This window comes from Oncorhynchus keta, chromosome 13 (genome assembly GCF_023373465.1).
Source record: "Oncorhynchus keta strain PuntledgeMale-10-30-2019 chromosome 13, Oket_V2, whole genome shotgun sequence".
NCBI classification, from domain to species: domain Eukaryota; kingdom Metazoa; phylum Chordata; class Actinopteri; order Salmoniformes; family Salmonidae; genus Oncorhynchus; species Oncorhynchus keta.
This window is the reverse complement of record NC_068433.1, coordinates 39,551,366-39,571,794: the sequence shown is the minus strand read 5'-3', so window position 1 is coordinate 39,571,794 and position 20,429 is coordinate 39,551,366. Positions and strand designations below refer to the sequence as shown.

General features: G+C 43.9%; 4 protein-coding genes across 9 annotated transcripts in view; 3 read left to right on the top strand and 1 right to left on the bottom strand.

Moving 5' to 3' along the window:
- Nucleotides 1-70: 70 nt before the first annotated feature.
- On the bottom strand, nucleotides 71-1,115 carry LOC118392319 (achaete-scute homolog 3-like). Its single transcript, XM_035784195.2, has 2 exons — nucleotides 921-1,115; nucleotides 71-652 (listed from the first exon to the last, which is right to left on the bottom strand). The coding sequence occupies exons 1-2, from the start codon at nucleotides 950-952 to the stop codon at nucleotides 106-108; spliced, it is 579 nt and encodes a 192-aa protein (XP_035640088.1). The 5' UTR covers nucleotides 953-1,115; the 3' UTR covers nucleotides 71-105.
- LOC118392316 (PR domain zinc finger protein 4-like) lies at nucleotides 372-9,763 on the top strand. 3 transcript variants are annotated; one of them, XM_035784187.1, is made up of 11 exons: nucleotides 372-510; nucleotides 2,215-2,271; nucleotides 2,397-2,512; nucleotides 2,620-2,808; nucleotides 2,957-3,691; nucleotides 3,919-4,068; nucleotides 5,575-5,693; nucleotides 5,840-5,925; nucleotides 6,024-6,586; nucleotides 8,264-8,432; nucleotides 8,694-9,763. In XM_035784187.1, the coding sequence occupies exons 3-11, from the start codon at nucleotides 2,398-2,400 to the stop codon at nucleotides 9,031-9,033; spliced, it is 2,466 nt and encodes an 821-aa protein (XP_035640080.1). In that variant the 5' UTR covers nucleotides 372-510; nucleotides 2,215-2,271; nucleotide 2,397; the 3' UTR covers nucleotides 9,034-9,763. The 3 variants fall into 3 exon arrangements, with proteins under 3 accessions (XP_035640080.1, XP_035640077.1, XP_035640078.1); XM_035784184.2 differs by lacking the exon at nucleotides 372-510 and adding an exon at nucleotides 1,435-1,519; XM_035784185.2 differs by lacking the exon at nucleotides 372-510 and adding an exon at nucleotides 1,569-1,654.
- Nucleotides 9,764-9,830: 67 nt separating this feature from the next.
- LOC118392318 (transmembrane protein 209-like) lies at nucleotides 9,831-15,713 on the top strand. The gene is made up of 15 exons (XM_035784194.2): nucleotides 9,831-9,965; nucleotides 10,978-11,122; nucleotides 11,241-11,299; nucleotides 11,645-11,776; nucleotides 11,896-12,113; nucleotides 12,356-12,548; nucleotides 12,747-12,922; nucleotides 13,051-13,122; nucleotides 13,212-13,308; nucleotides 13,395-13,520; nucleotides 13,685-13,782; nucleotides 13,890-14,004; nucleotides 14,091-14,188; nucleotides 14,315-14,388; nucleotides 14,603-15,713. Exons 2-15 carry the CDS (start codon nucleotides 10,983-10,985, stop codon nucleotides 14,655-14,657), a joined length of 1,653 nt encoding a protein of 550 aa, XP_035640087.1. The 5' UTR covers nucleotides 9,831-9,965; nucleotides 10,978-10,982; the 3' UTR covers nucleotides 14,658-15,713.
- A 1,052-nt stretch (nucleotides 15,714-16,765) lies between these two features.
- LOC118392317 (putative adenosylhomocysteinase 3) overlaps nucleotides 16,766-20,429 on the top strand; it is a 43,443-nt gene continuing 39,779 nt past the window's right edge. For 3 of the 4 annotated variants that reach the window (XM_035784189.2, XM_035784188.2, XM_035784191.2), the window contains exon 1: nucleotides 16,767-17,154. In XM_035784189.2, the coding sequence (XP_035640082.1) occupies nucleotides 16,828-17,154 (327 nt within the window). In that variant the 5' untranslated portion in view covers nucleotides 16,767-16,827. Of the gene's footprint in view, nucleotides 17,155-20,429 lie in introns of all 4 variants that reach the window. The other variant, XM_035784190.2, reaches the window with a different exon arrangement.

Sequence of the window (20,429 nt, the reverse complement as noted above, 5' to 3'; positions counted from 1 at the left end):
CAGTTCATTCATATATAACTTTCATGTCATTTCTTTTTTGTTACCAAACTTCAACAAGGGTAGCATAAAGTGATAGGAAATACAGTTTATTCGTTTTACACAGTTCTAGAAACGTAACTCTCCACTGTCGCTGTTCTTTGACTCGCCGTCGCTGTAGCATTCTGTCATCTTTGGCACGGGCGCACGGCTGCGCATCTCTCCAGCTGACATTTCAACTATCCCACCACCACTGGACACGTTGACATCCAACATACTCTGCAAGTGTTTTATGTAGTATATTGCAGCACGCAGTGTCTCCACTTTGCTGAGTCTTTTGTCCTCGAACTCTTGGGGAAGATGCTCCCGGAGCCGTGCGTAACCCTCGTTTACACAGCGCACCCGCTGCCGTTCCCTTTCGTTCCTTTTTCGAATGAACGCTGGTTCGAATGAATAGTCATATACACCGATGTGCCTGTGGAATGGGAAATATGAGAGACTCCCTGCGAATCTCTGACCGTACACAGGATCCAGGTAGGTTGTTGTGTTCAGGGGAAAGGGAAGTCCAAGCGTGTCCTTGTAATGCGCTATCTGGTGATTCATGGAGAGGCCGAGCGCTATGGGTTGGACATATGGGATGCGCTCATATAATCCCTTCTTCTGTTCCGACATCTCTCTGCAAAGAAAACAATCATTTAGGGTTGAATTATACTTATGATATAGGCTATTCATTATAACACAGTGCTATTTGATTAGCCTGTAAACATGGAAAGTATGAAGCTCATCCAACCCATGGTTGTATTGGAAATTATAGGCTATTTCTAACTGTCATGCGTCTTCATTTTCCCAACACCCAAAAGCCTTCGAAATTACAGTGTAAAATCCATGGCACAAACCAGAACATTTCCATTAATTCCACAATTGAATTCATGACCTGAGCTTACCTCCTCACAGAGTCGTCATAATCATCTCTCATCGTGCGTTATCGCCTTTCCCCGTTTATGTTTGTCTATTGAAGTATGCAGCTGAAATTGTAACCTGTTAGAAAGAAAGTTGTCACATCCCCATTCCCTCTGTCTGTGACAATCTCTAGTTTTTGTTGGTTATCATGCCAGGTGGGTGTGATCCTATTCTGGGCGGGGAGAAATGGATAGCAACACTTTCTCTCAAAACAAAACTACAGTATGCTATGTATATGAGTAGACATGTATTACTGAACAAAATTGAATAATTGGGGATATACTTTTGACAGCAACATAATAGGGATAGTGGGGACAACGGGAGATAGAACTGTCAAACAAAAGCCATGTCTAATTTGCATATTGAATAAGCATCTAAGTCAATTCGCTTAAGTTACGTTTACAAAGTTGTTGAACTGTGTAGCCTAAAACATTTTTTTTTGTTAGGGTCTGTGATAAAAGAAAATAAAACAGAGAGGCTTTGGCAAATGACCTCAGATCAGATGTTTGTCCTGCAGCGCTGCATCTTGCTTGCGCATGCTCAATGTGTCACGCTGTCATGGACCCGGAGAGGAAGCCTTTTGGTATGTTCGCTTTTGTTTTCTTAAAATGTTCACTTAATGTATGCTAAAAAAAAATGTATATCTATTGCATGGATATATAACATCACAGCATTGTCTTTGAATCGTCAACTTGAGCTATACGCTCAAATAGGGATCGTAAGTTTTGTTAGATCAAATTGTTAGTTTTTCTTGATTCTCGTCAACTAGCTAACGTTACTGTTCGCTAGCTATTCTTAGCGAGCTAGATAGATAAATAGCCAGCTAACTACAATGCCGATTGTATTCATGTGGCTTAAAGGTGCAATATGCAGAAATCGTTTCTCATTTTCCTAATAGTTTGCCTAATTTAAGTTTGTGTCTAAACAAACAATGGATAGTGTAGATAATACCAATAATAATTATTTTGTATTGAATCTGGTGTACAAAACCGAAAGTTAAAAAAAGAAACCTTCTTACACTTGCTTTCAACGAGAAAGACTGATCTATAAGTCACATTTCTATGTGAATTTGGTCAGGTCGCCCAAAAGTTAGCTTACATTATTGCATATTTTGTTGATAGGGTCTCAGGTCAGTGGCTCTGATTTGGACTGTAACATGTTCTATGAAAGAGATATCTTGCTGTTAGATAGCTAACTCATGCATTGTGTCATATTTTGCAACATATTTTGGTGAATGTGACATGAAGCAAATTGATGATTGATCTCTATCCTCTCCAGCCGGCAGAATGCACACATTTCACACTATCTTGGATGAGCACACACTACCGAAGTCAGGTATCCAAGCACTGTGATAGACTTTCCACACACATTTCATGTTTTTTGTTTGTTTGTTGTCAGCCTCAAATGGGATATGACACAGCTTTTTCTAACACCTTTGACTTTTGTTGATTCCTCTCCAGAATGAATGACATGAACCTCAGCCCTGTTGGGATGGACCAGTTAAGTGTGCCCTCTGTGAGTGCCAGTCATCTGGGTCTACCCACCTCCCCAACACACAACCCCATCACTACAACAGGTAAAACACATTCACTTATCTGGTGAAACTATATTTTCTTCATTTGTTTACATGTTTATTGCAAATATAGTTGTTGATACAATGATCAATACATACATTTTCTTCAGGCATGTCTGTGGCTATACCCAGCCTGGGGCCCTCTCTTGGGTCTCTGCCCTCTGCTCTATCGCTCATGCTGCCAATGGGTCCTCTTGGTGACAGAGGGGTCATGTGTGGCCTTCCAGAGAGGAACTACTCGTTACCTCCTCCCCCCTACCCACACCTGGAGAGTAGCTACTTCAGACACATACTGCCAGGTAGGACGAAGCACTTCTCTTCACCACAGTATGTAATCTCCATTGTATCTCTCATGGATATCTTAAGGATTCATGATATTACACCATGACACCTTAGCTGATCTATTTGTATGTGGATTGGACATGATTTCTCTTTCTCTCTATCAAGGTATCCTGTCTTACCTGGCAGACCGGCCTCCCCCTCAGTACATTCACCCCAGCAGTCTAAACATGGATGGGACTCTCTCTGTGTCCAGCCAGAACCCCTCAGGGCTGGACCCGTACAATGGCCCTGGAGGGCCTCTTGAACAAGGCCTGGTGTCCCTGGACTCCCGTCAGGTTGGTGGCCAGGGAGACCTCCACCAGGGTGGGGGCCACGAGGTGCAGCTGGACTCCACAGGGCTGAACATGGAGTCCCGAGTCAGCAGCCCCATGTCCCCAGACAGGATGGGAGAGGACCTGGCCAACATGGAGGGGGTGGTGGGGGCTGAGAACCAGCAGCAGCTGGGAGGGAGAGGCCAGAACCATGAGGGCCTGGGAAGAGTTGAGTCCTCTGGGGGCGTGATGCCCCTGCACGGGCCTGGCCTGGAGCTTCCTGTGGGGATGGAGCCAGAGCACCTAGGGGGCCGGGTGGGGAACTCAGGGGGAGGCGGTCTGGGGGAGTCTTTACACAGCTCAGGGGAGCTGAACTCTGGGGTGGTGAGTGTGGTTCTCAACCAGTCCCAGCTGGAGCCTGTGTCCCTCCATGGTCATTCGGGCATGGGCCTAGAGTCGGTGAACGTGTCCCCCATCACGGCAGAGGTGTCCCTGGGGCCAGAGAACAGCCTGTTGCTGGTCAACTCCACCCTGCAGCTGGAGGACTCCACCTCCAACAAGGAGAACATGGTCACTGCCTTCACCATCTGTGAGTAAGAGGGAAGGGTGGCGAACATTTTGCTTTTGTGTTTACTTGTGCTGAGTTATTGCTGGGCCCGGTGGCTCATTTTGGTCTGTAAGGGAAATGTGAGCTTAGTAATGTATGAAGCTACACTAGCTTACTGTTGTTCTGTTCTCTTGATCCATTGGAAGCCTTTGAACTTGTGATCTGTATATCTTTGTCCTAACTTGTTGTTATACTGTGTTGGAGAACAGGGTGTACGCTGTGTGAGCGGTCGTATCCCTCCGACTGCCCAGAGCACGGCCCAGTCACCTTTATCCCAGACACGCCCATCCAGAGCAGAGCCCGTCTGTCTCTGCCTCGCCCGCTCTGCCTCCGCATCTCTGTAGCTGATCAGCCTTTAGGTATGGAAACCGCCGTGGAGATGCAAGCCTCAATTAATCGGGGCATGGATTCTTACAAGGTGTCAAGTGTTCCTCAGGAATGCTGGCCTGTGTGGACTCCAATGCTTCCCACAGTTTTTTTTCAAGTTGGCTGGATGTCCTTTGGGTGGTGGACCATTCTTCATACACACCTTAAAACTGTTGAGTGTGAAAACCCCAGTAGCGTTGCAGTTATAGACACAAACTGGTGTGCCTGGCACCTACTACCATACCCCGTTCAAAGGCACAAATATTTTATCTTTCCCATTTACCCTCTGAATGGCGCACACACACACAATCCATGTCTCAAGGCTTAACAATCATTCTTTAACCTGTCTCCTCCCCTCATCTACACTGGTTGAAGGGGATTTAACAAGCGGCATCAATAAGGGATCATAGCTTTCACCTGGTCAGTCTGTCATGGAAAGAGCAGGTGTTCAAAATGGTTTGTACACTGTGTATTGATTTGGGCATTTCCATGTAAAAGGAGCTGTGAGCACCAACATGTGAAGTTCATAGGAGCATTTAAAATTGGGTGTCAAATGAAAGCCAAGAGTCCATATTTGAGTTTTTTACATTAAGACATGTATACATTTTTCAACTATGTTCCTTCCTAAAAAAAGTGGAATAAGCAAAGGTTTTGATTTCTGGTTAAACAGATGGAAAATGGCTCTTAGAAACCCTCTACCAGGAAAAAGTCTTAAAAGGTATTATAAATAGATAAAAAGACAATAATATTGAAGACCCCTGTCAACTAATATCAAAACGTATATTTTGTTTTGGGGACATTTTCCTGCCTTCTGTAAGTTTTAAACATTTTGTGCCTTGAAATTCCGTTACCAAAAACGCACATCTTTTACGATAATTATCTCATTTCCCTCCCTAATGAGGAGAGAAGATAATGAAAGTTCACAGAAGTAACAAGTAAAGGTTGACCTATCAATTAGTGTTTTTATTGATATTTTGTTTAGGAATTATTAAGTCATTTTAAATTAAAAGTTACCTAATCGGTCATTTCCGCAATTGAATTGGCTACAATAGGAAATCACAGTAGTTTCAAACCACAGTTGGGTTCACGAGATTGGACAGTACAGCACCGGAAAGAAAAGTATAGCTTAGTACAGTAGACTACAGTACAGAAAAGTATAGTACAGTAGTGTCAAGTTCAGTACAGTAAACAGTAGAGCAACACGAGTTGAGTACACTAATGTACTGAACCGTACTGTTCTGAACTATACTTTGCTGTACTGTACTGAACTCTACTATACATTACATGTACTGTACTCTACTCTGAGCTCTACTGTGCTGTACTGTACTCTACTGTGTTTGCTGTACATTTTAAGTGAAACATCTGAGTCTCAGCGCAATTCCGTTACTGTGGAATTGCCCATCTATGAGATCTGCCCACTCAAAAACAACCTATAGCTTGTTTGCCCCTCATGAAAATCTCTCTATATGTGTGTGTGTGTGTGTGTGTGTCTCTCTTAGGAGTGTTTGCCCGAGACATCATACCTCCCAGGACCTGCTTTGGGCCCATGGTGGGTCAGCACTGTAGCAACGTAGACCTGCAAGACTGGCCAGACAAGGACACCCCTCAGATATGGAAGGTCAGTGGCTTCTACTATACACATCTCTTCATTTAGTTTTCAGATGACCTTATGATAGCATTTCATGGACTCACATGCAATTCTATGTCAATTATGTGGATGAAGGAAGGCACCATTCTGACCAGTAGATGGTGGTGTTGTTTCAGATGTTCCACAACAACGTGCTGGAGTTCTGTATTGTGACCACAGATGAGAATGAATGCAACTGGATGATGTTTGTCCGCAAGGCACGGTAATTATCACTTAGTGAAGCCACCCCATGCATTTTGCTCAATGTTATCTTTGATCCAAAACGGCTTCCATTCAGATCTGTGGTGTCTCTGTGAGCAGGACCAGAGAGGAGCAGAACCTGGTGGCCTACCCTGACAACGGGAAGCTGTTCTTCTGCACGTCCACTGAGATCCTCCCAGACCAGGAGCTGCTCTTCTACTACACCAGGGACTACTGCAGGCAGATGGGGGTCCCTCAGGTCCCAGAGGGCCAGATGTGCCAGTGCGGCAAAGAGTGCCAGTCCTTCGCCGAGCTCAAGTCCCACCTGAGCAGCCACAACAACCAGGACCACCCCCATTCCCACAGCCCCAGCCAGGACCACCACCAGGAACACCACCAGGAGGGCAAGCTGCCCAGCGGTACCTCCAGCTCCTCCTCATCCCCCTGGGCCTGCCACTCCCACTCTAATAACACAAATAACTCTGGCTCCAACACACACTCACACAGACACTCGCTTGAGAGAAAGTACAAGTGCAGTATGTGCTCGCGGGCGTTCACCACGTCCACTAAGCTCAACGTGCACTTCATGGGACATGTGGGGATGAAGCCGCACAAGTGTGAATACTGCAGCAAGGCCTTCAGTGATCCGAGCAACCTAAGGATGCACCTCAAGATACACACAGGTGGGAGATGGGTGGCGTGGCCTGCAGCTAGGGGATGGGTGGCGTGGCCTACACTCACACGTATACACATTGACATGGGACCTTTCAACATAGCAGCTTAGCATTATCTGTGTCAGTCTCAGGGGTGTTTTTAGATTAGTCAAGATATTATTAGTTGCTTTAAAAGACATGAGGGTTCTATTGTATACAGTACCAGTCAAAAGTTCTTTATTTTACATTGTAGAATAATAGTGAAGATATCAAAACCATGAAATAAAACAAATGGAATAATGTAGTAACCAACGAAGTGTTCACCATTTGCCTTGATGACAGTTTTGTACACTCTTGGCATTCTCTCAACCAGCTTCAACTGGAATGCTTTTACAACAGTCTTGAAGGGGTTCCCACATGCTGAGCACTTGTTAGCTGCTTTTCCTTCACTCTGCGGGCCAAGTCATCCCAAACCATCTCAATTGGGTTGAGATCGGGTGAATATGGAGGCCAGGTCATCTGATGCAGCACTCCATCACTCTCCATCTTGGTCAAATAGCCTTTACACAGCCTGGAGGTGTGTTGGGTCATTGTTCTGTTAAAAAACAAATGATAGTCCCACGAAGAGCAAACCAGATGGGATGGTGTATCGCTGCAGAATGCTGATTAAGTGTGCCTTGAATTCTATATAAATCACAGACAGTGTCACCAGCAAAGCACACCATCACGCATCCTCCTCCATGCTTCACGGTGGGAACCACACATGCAGAGATAATCCGTTCACCTACTCTGCGTCTCACAAAGACATGGTGGTTTGATCCAAAAATCTCAAATTTGGACTAAACAGACCCAAGGACAGATTTTCACCGGTCTAATGTCCATTGCTTGTGTTTCTTGTCCCAAGCAAGTCTCTTCTTATTGGTGTCCTTTAGTAGTGGTTTCTTTGCAGCAATTTGACCATGAAGGCCTGATTTACGCTGTCTCCTCTGAGCAGTTGATGTTGAGATGTGTCTGTTACTTGAACTCTGTGAAGCATTTATTTGGGCTGCAATTTCTGAGGCTGGTAACTCTAATGAACTTATCCTCTGCAGCAGAGGTAATTCTGGGTCTTCCTTGTGAACCAATTTCATCATGGCACTTGATGGTTTTCGAGACTGCGCTTGCAGAAACTTATTGGACTAGGTCCGCATTGCCGGACCTTCATGTCTTAAAGTAATGACGGTCTGTTGTTGCTCTTTGCTTATTTGAGCTGTTCTTGGCATTATATGGACTTGCTTTTTAACCAAATAGCGCTATCTTCTGTATACCACCCCTACCTTGTCACAACACAACTGATTGGCTCAAATGCATTAAGAAGGAAAGAAATTCCACAAATGAACTTTTAACAAGGTGCACCTGTTAATTGAAGTGCATTCCAGATAACTACCTTATGAAGCTGGTTGAGAGAATGCCAAGAGTGTGCAAAGCTGTCATCAAGGCAAAGGTTGGCTACTTTGAAGAATCTCAAATGTAACATATATTTTGATTTATTTAACACTTTTTTTGGTTACTACATGATTCCAAATGTGTTATTTCATAGTTTTGATGTCTTCACTAGTATTCTACAATGTAGACTTTTGACTGGTACTGTATAAGGTGATTGATTATATGGTCTACGTAGGCTTCTCATTTAGGTTTTACTCACTCGAACGTCATGTGCTCCCACAGGTCAGAAGAACTACAGGTGTAATGTGTGTGAGAAGTCGTTCACTCAGAAGGCCCACATGGCGTCTCATATGGTGATTCACACGGGGGCCAAGAACTTCAAGTGTGACCTGTGTGACAGGATGTTCATCAGGAAGCAGGACCTCAAGCAGCACATGTTCACACATACACAGTAAGTCAACTAAACCAAGCTATTGACATGAGTAGTATGGGGAAAAAGTCTCTGCTCTAGTTAATAGCCTGTAACTAGGGCCCAAAGTTTCTGCTCAGGTCACATGGCCAGGGAAAACTCCTGGACACCAGATGTAAACATAATTTATAAAGTATCTGGATTTCCATCTGTCTATTTTCCTCTGTTCTTATTGGCATTTCCCCTTCTATCCCTCTGCACTCTTTTCTCCACCCCTTTCCCGTCATCATTCCCAACACACAGAGAGCGACAGATCCACTGCCCCAAGTGTGACAAACATTTCTTGAGGACCAACCACTTGAAGAAGCACATGAACTCCCATGAGGGTCGCCGGGACTACATCTGTGAGAAGTGTGAGAAGGGCTTCCTCACCAAATACCACCTCACCAGACACCTCAAGATCTGCAAAGGCCCCAAGACTGACCGAGGGGCCCAGGAGGAGGAGGATGAGGAGGAGGATGAAGATGATGATGATGATGATGAGGATGAAGAGGAAGTAGAGAGACTAATCGATCCAGATAGCAGAGAGGACTGTGGGTTAGAGGGATACGATTCTGAGAAAGCGTTGTCGCCACACAATTGACTGTGACTTCATTGTGCCAATACTAGATATGTTTATTTATATTTACTTAGTTTTAACTGTTAGTTTGTTTTGCCAATATCTCATTTGTTGTCAAGTTAAGGTTTCCTTTATTTTCAAATATCAGTTTAACATTGGGAACAATCAAACACGGATAATCCAGATTGTGATTTAGAGGTACTGTATATGCATAGACTTCATATTTTATTTCTTACATTTTCCTTGCCAGACAATGATGATATGCTGCTCTATCATCGCTCCATACATTAGTCTGAACTGCCATCCTATAAGTCGTTTGTGCCGATGTCGAAATGATGTGATTCACGTAGGCCGGCTTTGGCCCAACCCATCGGTTTCTGGGACCAATCAGAATGTGTTTGGGTTCTCAAAGAGTCGGGGAGGAAAGCTAATCCAGACTCATCATGGAGAAGTAATGTTAGTGGGCTTGCTGTTTGGGGGGAGCGATGTGGCTGAGTAGCCAGGCAATCATTTTCGTAGAAAATTTGTTATAAGTTATAATTATGTTTTAACTCAAAAGACATGGCCTTTTAACACACAATAATATATATTTTTTAACAGTGGTCATCTCTTTATGGAATAGATGCTGAGTTTGAGTCTGTCTCTGGATGCTGGTTCTGCTGCTGGTTGAATGTTGAAGAGGTATACCTTGTGATGTGTCTGCCACAATTTATTTTTGTATGTATGTATGTGCAAATATATGAATAATCTAAAACGTCTGAATTCCTTATTGATTGTGATAATGTAACAAAATATTACATCCCACATCTCATCTGTAATAAGGTATCAGCCAATTCACAACACAGCAGCACGTTTTGTAAAGGGGCGGGTGTACGAAACGGAAGTAGTTAGACAGCTCTTGGACATTACATTTCCGGTTGAAATGCAAAGTTTGCAGCGCCGTTGGAACTAACGGGGTATGTATGAAATATACTTACATTTAGCTGTATTTACTATATTAAATTAAACGTATCGTATTGGTGGTACAACTGACTAAGTAAAAACAAGTTAAACGAGTTGGTAAAACAAAAATACTTTGCCAGCGATTCAGTGTTTATATTAGCTAACCAACTGTTGACGTTAACTATTGACGTTAGCATGCTATGCTAGCCAGCCAGCCAGAACATACATTTATTTATTTCACATTTATTTAACCAGGTAGGCAAGTTGTGAACAAGTTCTCATTTACAATTGCGACCTGGCCAAGATAAAAGCAAAGCAGTTCGACACATACAACAACACAGAGTTACACATGGAGTAAAACAAACATACAGTCAATAATACAGTAGAAAAATAAGTCTATACATTACACTTGTTTACACTGAGCTGCATTGGGGTCGGGAAAGTAAGCATGGTTACATTAAGACACAGTGAAGCTGCATGGGATATGGGTCGGATAACGTACCTCGATGCAGGGATGGGGATATGCCAGTGACCCTCTACTCGAAATTGGACCATTATCCACACTGATACATTGTGAAGATTGAAATACTTCTAGTTTTCCTGGAAAACTGCCCTTTTCGGCCTCATGCCAGCTAGAGGTAGCGATTGATTGCAGCCATTTTGGAGTTGTAGTGTCAGGCAATCAGCTCTTTTTGTTGTTCAACATGATGTGCCTTTCCATAATGGCTGCAGTGGCTACTGCTTGCTAGCCTGAGGATGAAAATTGAAGTTTTCCGGGAAAGCAAGCAGTATTTCAATCTTCTCGATGGAGCAGTGTGGACAAAGGTAAAATTTGGTGTACTGTGGCATATCCCATTCCTGCATTGAGGTACTTTTTCAGATCTTGCACCGGCGCCATGGTGTGTTAATGAAACTAACCATTATTGCGTTCCAACCCCAGTGCCGCTCAGTGTAAAACAGTTTAAAGGCAGGGTCGGAATCTTCTGATTGTCAGAGACTGATAACCATTCTGTCTGAATTTATCAGCCTACATGACTCCGACGAAACAGGAGGGCATGTCTACTCTCATTGACAGGACGATGAGGATGAGGAGGGAGGAACAAGCGCGCCAGGTGGTCCTCGCCTGGGCAGTCCTCAATGTGTCGCTAGCTGGCATGATCTACACTGAGATGTAGGTTGTGTTTTCTTGTCAACGACTGACTCGCATGATTAGTAATCTGTTGCTAATGCCTAACTAGAAGCAAGTGGTGCTAATGCCTTTCTCAGTCATATGTACATTGTCTTCTCAGGTCAGGGAAACTGCTGAGCCTGTACTTCAACATCTCTTACTGGCCTATCTGGTACATAGGTGAGTGCTCTTGTTGCTGTGTCGTTAATGGAGAGAAATTAAACATGATTTTGGGAGGGAGTGGCCAGGTGTGGCACGGATGCACACTTTTTACAGATTTATTTTATTATTATTTTTTGTTAACCTTTATTTAACCAGGCAAGTCAGTTAAGAACAAATTCTTATTTTCAATGACGGCCTAGGAACAGTGGGTTAACTGCCTGTTCAGGGGCAGAACGACAGATTTATACCTTGTCAGCTCGAGGGTTTGAACTCGCAACCTTCCGGTTACTAGTCCAACGCTCTAACCACTGAGATGAGCCATAACCTGTCAAATTTATTTTCTCTCCTTTTCCTTTCCCACAGAGCTGGCATTCGCCTCGGTCTTCAGCCTCAACGCCCTGTTTGACTTCTGGAAGTACTTCAAGTACACCATGGCCCCGTCTACCATCGCTGTTACCCCTGAACAGCACCGCCTTCTTGGCCTCAGAAACTCAGGTGAGTCATTGGCTGCAAAGTGGTTAAGATGATGGTGTTGTACATGTTTGTTTTATCTGTGAAACCCAAATGTAGTCTATCCCTCTTGTACGTTTGTCTTTTTAAACATCTCTATTCAGGTATCCAGGCGTCACCCGTGCTCAAGCAAGAGAAGCAGGAGTCTCAAGCTCCGGCTCAGTCGTCGCCCCTCCGAGGTCAGAGTGTGCTCAGCTTCAGTCCCTCCAGACCTGCCAGCACCAGCCCCAAGTTCTCCCCCAGCTGTGTTCCTGGATACAGCCCCCTTTTGAGCAGCCCGGGCAGCGGGGGACACTTTTCACCCTCCCTGGTCTTTGGAAAGGTCTGTCAGACCCACAATGCTCTCTATCTAGCTATCAATCTGATGCATTTGTGTTGGGTGTTTGTCAATGAAAATGGTACACTAGAGGTGTTACTGTAACCATAGGCAGTATCTAGCTACCATTTAAGTTTCCTGTGTTGTGTCTACCACTTTTTTGTTTTCCTTGTCATGTTTGAAATCTACTGGCATGAAGTCAGGGGGATCATGCTTTCCCATTTGTAACAGCTTTCTGTTGATTGCAGTTGAACTACAGCCCCCCCTCATCCTACCCCAGCAGCATTGGCCCAGTGGATGGCACCAGCCTGAGGGCACGCTACCGCACCTCTCCCTCCGTGTTCAACTCCCCCGGGGGCAAGGAGGACTACATGGAGTCCCTGAAGACCCTGGACAGGTTCCTCCGCACCGAGGAGGAGAAGAGCCACCGCAGTCAGTTAGGTATGATTGTGACAGTGTAGCTTAGTTACTACTAGGGAAACTGGTCTGGATAAAAAAAAGAGACCATGGCTCACTTGATAAAGACATGGCAATCCCACTGTGACTTTCTTGGTTAAATAAAGGATAATAATGAACTACAACTCAGCTGTGAAGAGCTTTTTTGTAATATCCTGTATGCGTCCTTTGACTGTTTCTCAGGGAGCCCAGAGTCGGTGTCGCCCTCCCACAGCCCCACGTTCTGGAACTATAGCCGCTCGGTGGGGGATTACGCCCAGAGCCTGAGGAAGTTCCAGTACCAGCCTGCCTGCCGCTCCCAGGCCCCCTCAGCCAGCAAGGACGAGACTGACCTGGGCTCCAAACATGCTGCCGAGGAGGTCAGAGGGATCAATCAATTGATTCATCAGTCAATCAATAAAATAACTATTCTTTATTATACCAGAGGGAAATTAGTTTTCCTAGCAGGAATACACATTCTCCTGTAACTGTTCTTTTTGATCTGCAGGTTTGGGCCAGAATCACAACCAGTCGTCTCGTGGTGGACAGCATAGACAGCTGGACAGCCAAGCTCAGAAATGTAAGGAGATACAACACTGAAGCTCTGGTCAAATCTGTCATTTTGTCTGAGAAAGTGGTTGATAAGTGTGTAGTTTCTCTTTCTTTCAGTGGATAAATGACACCATTCTAGTGCCACTGGTGAAGGAGATGGACTCGGTGAATGGCCAGCTAAGGAGAATGGGTTGCTCTGAGCTCCAGATTGGAGGTATTTATTTTGCAATGAGCCAAAATGGAAAATGTAGTTTACGCCAACCCAGTTATACTTACCATGTCTGTCGCCCTATTCAACAGAAGCCAGTATTGCCAGCCTAAAACAGGCTGCTGTTTTGAAGGCCTCGGTCATCCCTACCATGACTGCTATTGTGCAGTACCTGAACATCACCCCTAATCAAGAGTATCTAGTGGAGAGGATCAAAGGTAGGCCTATGAGAGGTTATGTTTTGTATCCTTGCTTATTCACTGTGCTATAATCCTGTCATATACTATAGGTGTCCACAACTGATGGACCAAGGTCATAAGACTTGATGAAAGCAGAGATTGACATATCATTATTGACAATGTGTTTGTTTCCCCCTCGTCAGAGCTGGCCCATAGTGGCTGCATGAGTTCTTTCCGCTGGAACAGGGGCGGGGATCTCAAAGCCAGGAAGTGGGACACAGACCTCCCTTCAGACTGTGCTGTGAGTCTCATCTGTCACCTCTAATCTCGACCCAAAAAAGTATAGTCTGACCTCCTCCTGTCAACATGGTTGAATCTCAAACACAAGATGTGTTTTCTGTCCATTAGATCCTCACGCATGTGCTATGCACATACCTAGACTCCCGACTCCCGCCTCATCCCAAGTACCCCGACGGAAAGACCTTCACCTCACAGCACTTCACCCAGACGCCAGACAAACCTGGTAAGGCCGAGCAGCACAACACACACAGAATGGACATGGTTCTTCTTATATTCTTCACCCATACCCCGCTCTTGTTTCTTAAATAGACGTGACGAATGAAAACCTCTTCTGCATTCACCAAAGTAGCACCAATCCCCCGCACTACCAACTTATCTACCAGGCCCATGTCTACAGCCTACCCAAGGTAAGAGCCCATCTCTGCCTCTTTTGATCCTATGGCCTTTTTGGTCATGCCTTTAGTGAGTATGATGTTTCTGTCAAAAACCACATGCGCTCCATTCATTTGAGTCCCCTCTGATTGTGCTCCCAGGGAAGGAACAACCTGTTCCACACTGTTCTCATGTTCCTCTTCGTCATCAAAACCAAGGAGTCTGGGATGCTGGGGTGAGTACTCCCAACTATTCCACTGTATTTAAACTTCCCAGTCCAATGTGCCATCACTGACTCATGATGGGCACTGTAATAAGCTCTTTGTGATAATGTGCTGCTATGCCACTTCAGTAAAGTGAACTTGTCATGACCACATTGGCAATCAATCTCTATGTAAAACATTAGTGTTTTAATTGCACATAAGTTGTTGTACTCTGTCTTTTTACAGGAGAGTAAATCTGGGCCTATCAGGCGTGAACATCCTGTGGATATTTGGGGACTGATGCAATCTCTCTTTTCTTGAGCATTTCACAGTAGTGTCACAGAGGATTTTAGAGGTCAGATACTTCCTCAACATTTTGTCAAAGGTTTGTTTATGAAATAATAAATTGTAGCTTCTGATAACAAGAATATTCTGTAGATGTTAGTCACCATAACTGTCCTCAGATCCAGGTTCATAAGGAAGCACTTATGAGAGTAACATTTTGTTCAGTAATTTTCCTTAGAAACAGCAGACCACATTTTCTCAGTTTTATTTCATTTGAAAGTAGCTATTGTCATTTGTGACATTTTTAAATCAAATTATTATGACCACGACGTTTAGTTTGATTTTATGGTGCATCAAAAACAACCGTACTGTATTTTAACTCGAGGCATCCACAACTGACTCAATTTTCGAAATATTTCTGTGAATGTGTCAGGATGGCGTCCTTGTAAATAATATACCACAGGTTTGTCTGGTGGATTGCATTGTGTTGAACCCGCCTGGCTTGAATGTATGTTATTGTTTTCCTTTCTGTATGAATTGTTTGTGAGAGCTTGAATATTGCAGCTAAAATGCTTGAGTTCTTCCTTTTTGCTGAGTGACAGGATTTGGAGCGGTAGAAAGTTACCTGCATAATAATGCATGGCTTTGTTTACTAGGGCTGCAGTTACTTGCATTGGCATGCATATTATGTCTTCTAATGAGATGTTTGTTCCACAGTTCAAATGCTTGATAAGTACAAAGCCATGCACATGGTATGCCTTTTAGAATTTCATGATTATGGAAGGTTCCAAGTAAGTTGCTGTTATTTTTATTACCAGTCTTTGTTTGGCAAGTTCTGATGTATACTGGTCAAAGAGGTGCCTTTTATGATAGGTTGTGTGAATATCATTCATTTTGATTAAAAAAAATAGAAGCTAATTCAAAGCTGGTAAAAGGGCTGCATGGACTTGTGGGCTCATGGGGTGACTCCAATGCACTCCAAACCCCCCCATTCAATAATTTTGAATATTTTTGTTTGTTTGTAGTGATATGGTTTTCAATTGAGACATGGAAATAAACATAATTGATTGAATTCATCCGTCTATGGTTGAAAGCATATTGACGTTTCCATATATTTTTATTAGAGTTCCTCTTTCGTCCGTACTCTGTAACTCACTTCATTGTTATCAATGCATAGACTTTGGCGCGAGAGCTCTACATTACGTTACCAGAACCCACCCCATGATGGCAGTATTTATTTGCTCCCAGAACCCATTTTCTCTAGATTGACCTAATGAAATATCAAATCGAATGTTTTGTCACGTGCGCCGAATACAACAGGTGTAGTAGACATTGCCGTGAAATGCTTACTTACAAGCCCTTAACCAACAATGCAAATTTAAGAAAATAGAGTTAAGAAAATATTTACTAAATAAGCTAAAGTTTTTTTTTTTTTACAAACAAGTAACACAATAAAATAGCAATATGGCTATATACAGATGTGCATTGAAAGAAAGAATGTAAGCAACCATGTCCAAATGAAATATTGTTTTTCAGATGGCATTGTGCTATGTGATGCAGAACTGAAAGGCTTCAATTTACATACATTTGTATTTCATTTATATCAGAATACAGTATAATTGGTTAAATGAAGGTTAAATAAGAATCAGTGTGTTTGTCACTGGTGCCGTTTACTTTGTATTCTTGCTTAAAGGACTACATGTGAGACATTTTCAAATTCCTTTACATTTCTTTATAAATTATAGTTTTTTTCCCCCCCAGATAAATTCAATGTAGTTTGGATACAAGACTTGAATCAAATATGAAATGTCATCCCTCACATGAGTACCTGGCTATATATAAAGTGTTGTAGTACTGCACTGTATAGTCCTCGTTAAATACAAACTTAATCTATCATAATGCATTTGAAAAGGTAAAACTTCTTGGGAGATGTAGTTCTGTACTGTTATCTGTCAAATTATTTGGGAAGTCTTGGGGGTTTAAGTTATTTTATCTAGCTAGTCTATTTACTTTTATTTTGATAGTATCAGAAATAGTGCTTCTATGGCATTGATCATTATATGTCCGCTCAATGTTTGAGATTTAAACTACGAAGACCACAATGCTTTGCTTTTAATCACTACTCTGCCACTCACAATCCGTCGCCTAGTTATGTGTTGGGAAAAGGACTTTGCGAAATAGCAGCGATGTCAGTCCAGGTTTTGGCAGCGGAAATGGCCGAGGTCGAATTAAAAGACGTCCCCAGCAAAGCATTAACACCCGAATCGCCTCTGACAACAAAGGCAGACGACAAAGGGATAGTTGAAAGCGAACCAAAAGCTGTCGCTACTTCGGCTACTACCCCAACGATGGAGCCTATCGTGAAAACCGGGGACCCGAGCCCTGGTTTTCTCACCCCGAACACTAAGATGCCGCAGGCGTCCGCGATGAAACGGACAGATCCCCAACAAAACGGTGGAGAAGCTTTCGTAAATCGCGACGGTACGGTGGCAGAGGCCCCAAGATTGAAAAAGGTGAGGATGAACGTAAATGCGACATGGCATTTATTATGGTATTCTGCTTTGGGAAAATGCAAGTTTTTTTTGTTTGCAATGCTAACTAACGTTAGCTAGCCAGCAAGCTAGAAATCTGGCATTGTGTGACGATGGCTGTAGCTCAAGCTAGCAATAAAAAGCAGTTTTGCTGCAACCTGACTAGTCTAGTCAGAAGTCGTTTTTATAAAGATATTCAGCAAGTAACGACAACGTTAACTACATAATATTTTTTTGTGATATTGTGTTCATGTTCGCTGCCATAGATCCTAACATACTGTCTAAAATTATAGCTAGTGGGTAAGTTAACGGTGCGCTGTCGTGGCGCTGTGCGATGCCAGTGTTGGGACAACAACCTGTCCATGTAGGTAAACTAGCAAGGACACTGTGAACAAAGTAGCTGGTCCTGATTGAAGTTTAATGCAATCAGCATTCTACCTGGTGATGGTTTTGTTAACGCGTTTCAAGACTCACTCACGCCCATGTCACAATTTTGTCCTGACAACGTAATAATGTGATGTCCACACATGTTCATCAAAATGTTGGTTTTGTTGCCACATGTAGCTAATGGACATTTGACCGATACAGGTACAACCATGACAATACAACTAAAATAGCATTCGTCAAATCGTGGTGACGGTCAAATACATTCAACAAATACCGTTGTTAGACGTGATTTAAATGCTGTTGTGGGATGATCTGATTTTGCATGGGGGTTCTCAGCTGTAGAGCACAGCAGTGGTGTGTCTGATCTGGAAAGATGCAGCTTTCAATGCAAGCTAGGCTACATTACTTTATCAATGACCATTTTTCGCCACCGCTCCAGTTTAACCTCTCCACAACGGTAGCAGACTCATCTGACTGGTCTGTCGCATCTTTCATCTATTTCTTGTCTCATTCAGTCTGGCAATAGATCACAGACTACTTAGGGGAGTTTCCGTCATCCAAGCTTACTCTGCTAGGCTCTCCTGTGGCTATATATCACCAGAAGATGTAGTAGGCCTATGTGTGTTCCCTGTCTCAACACCTCTTCCCCAGGAGGGGGTTGGCAAGTCTCTCAGGTCACTGGTCAATTACTCTTATCCCGCCAGTGTCATGGAAAGTTCTGAACAGAAGAGAATAATGGGCTCAAGGAAAGTAACACTTCTAAGTAATTCCTTGAAAAAAAACTGGTGTCGACTATGCCTAAGAAGTCTCATGATAAATGTTGTTTAGGATTTATGGCCTGTGATCACTGTCATAAAGCTATTAATCAAAGGTGTTCAAAATCAATGTTGTGGAAGGCAGTTCATTTGCAGACGGCAATTAAACTGTGCTGTCATATTCAGGAAATTAAATGGGGTTATAATTGGATGTACAACATTACAGCAAATGGCAACTTTTTATAGCTCTAAGTTTGTGCTGACCCTCCCTAAAACATATTGGTTTGCAGCAGTGATTTAATTCCTTGTCCCCAAATAGGCAACAGATCTGACACCCTCACACTTATTTTTTTTAAACATTTGTTTTCTCCCCAATTTCATGGTATCCAATTGTCCCATTGCTGTATCTCCCGTACGAAGGTCGACAGCCGTGCGTCCTCCGAAACACAACCCAGTCGCACTGCTTCTCGAGACAATGCCCGCTTAACCTGCAAGCCAGCCGCACCAATGTGTTGGAGGAAACGCCGTACACCTGGCGACCGTGTCAGCGTGCTCTGCGCCCGGCCGCCACAGGAGTCGCTAGTGCGCGATGGGAAAAGAACATCACTGCTGGCCCTAACCCGGATGACGCTGGGCCGATTGTGCGCCGCCCCATTGGGTCTCCCAGTCGTGGCCGGCTGCTACAGAGCCTGTACTCGAAACCAGGATCTCTAGTGCCTTAGACCACTGAGCAACTCACATTGTTCTGCCAACAAGCCAGTGACTATTAACATTGAACACAGGACTGGAAAGTAGTGGTCACGCAGAGAGCGAGGAAGTGGAAGAGGACTGGCTTACGACAGATGGTCCATCAGCCCTCCGTGTCCGGTAAGAGCAGCAGGACCAGGAACCCTATGAGCAGCAAGGAGAGGAGGCTGCTGCATGGCATCTGGCTCGTTATGGTGACTTGTCCATAAAGGGACCACCAGCAATAACTTAATGAGAAGATTTAGTGCTGTCCGCCACGGCACAGATTCAGTATTCTGTTTTATACATGTGAGCTACTTAGACTGCATTTTGAACATCACTAGCACTTTCTGAAGGGGAAAACCGATTTTATACCGGCCTATGACATTTTACATCCTCTCACTTCACAATCATCAAAGCGGCCATGCATTGAAACAGGAACCTGCATGCAAAGTCTTAGGCCTATTTATAGGCTGCATGTTTGTGTGTGCTGTGCATTGTGTGTGTATATAGGCTGCATCTGTTGAATCACCCAGTGCAGAAAGGGCAGTGAGATGGAGAGCAGCAGTAGAGTAGATTTGATGGTATGTGGCATGGATGGCTGGTTTTAATCCATGCCTTACCATGTCACCACATGGGGTATTAAGCATGGGGGGATTAATCTGCCCACTCTGGGTGGGCAGATGTTAGCCTTCGGACCGGCTGAGTGATCTGCTTAACCCCCGACAGACTCTGCCATCCTATCATGATGTTTCTGGACGGAGCAGGGAAATATACGCTGCCCCTGCCAGGAAGAACGGATTAGCAGCGGTAGGTTTCAAGTTTCGGCGCCATGTGTGGTTAAGACGGCTGCTAATGAATGTACCCATCCTCGCGCCAAGCACAAGTGTTTGCCAAGTTACAGATGCTGACGACTGCCATGGGTAGGTGCTGAAAGACTGCCACGGGTTACATGGACAACCTCCCTGGTCATTCTCTGCCCTACTCTCTGACCCAAGGAAAAGGTCCCCCAGCATTAGGTATTTTCATTAAGTAGGGGTCACTAGCTTACTGTGGACTGGGCATGACCTGTAGGCTAAATTGCTGGCAGACAGCTCTGTATCTTTAAAAAATGGTTCTGTTTGAGATCGTAAAGAAACTCCTTGCAAAACGTCCTGGTTTATAGTCCTAAATGTATTTGGGACTAAAAGATGAATATCTTTCTAGGTCTTTTCCAGGCAGTTGGTCGGTCAAGCCCTTTGATGCTCTGAAGCTGGAACATCCACGCGTCCAAAGGGACATGGGCCTTACTCTAGAAGAGTTGGAGTGGAGAGGATTCTCTCTGTAGCCCTGTGGATGATGACATATTGCCTACTACTTCTTGCTGTTCCAAAGCGTAGAAGGAAAAAT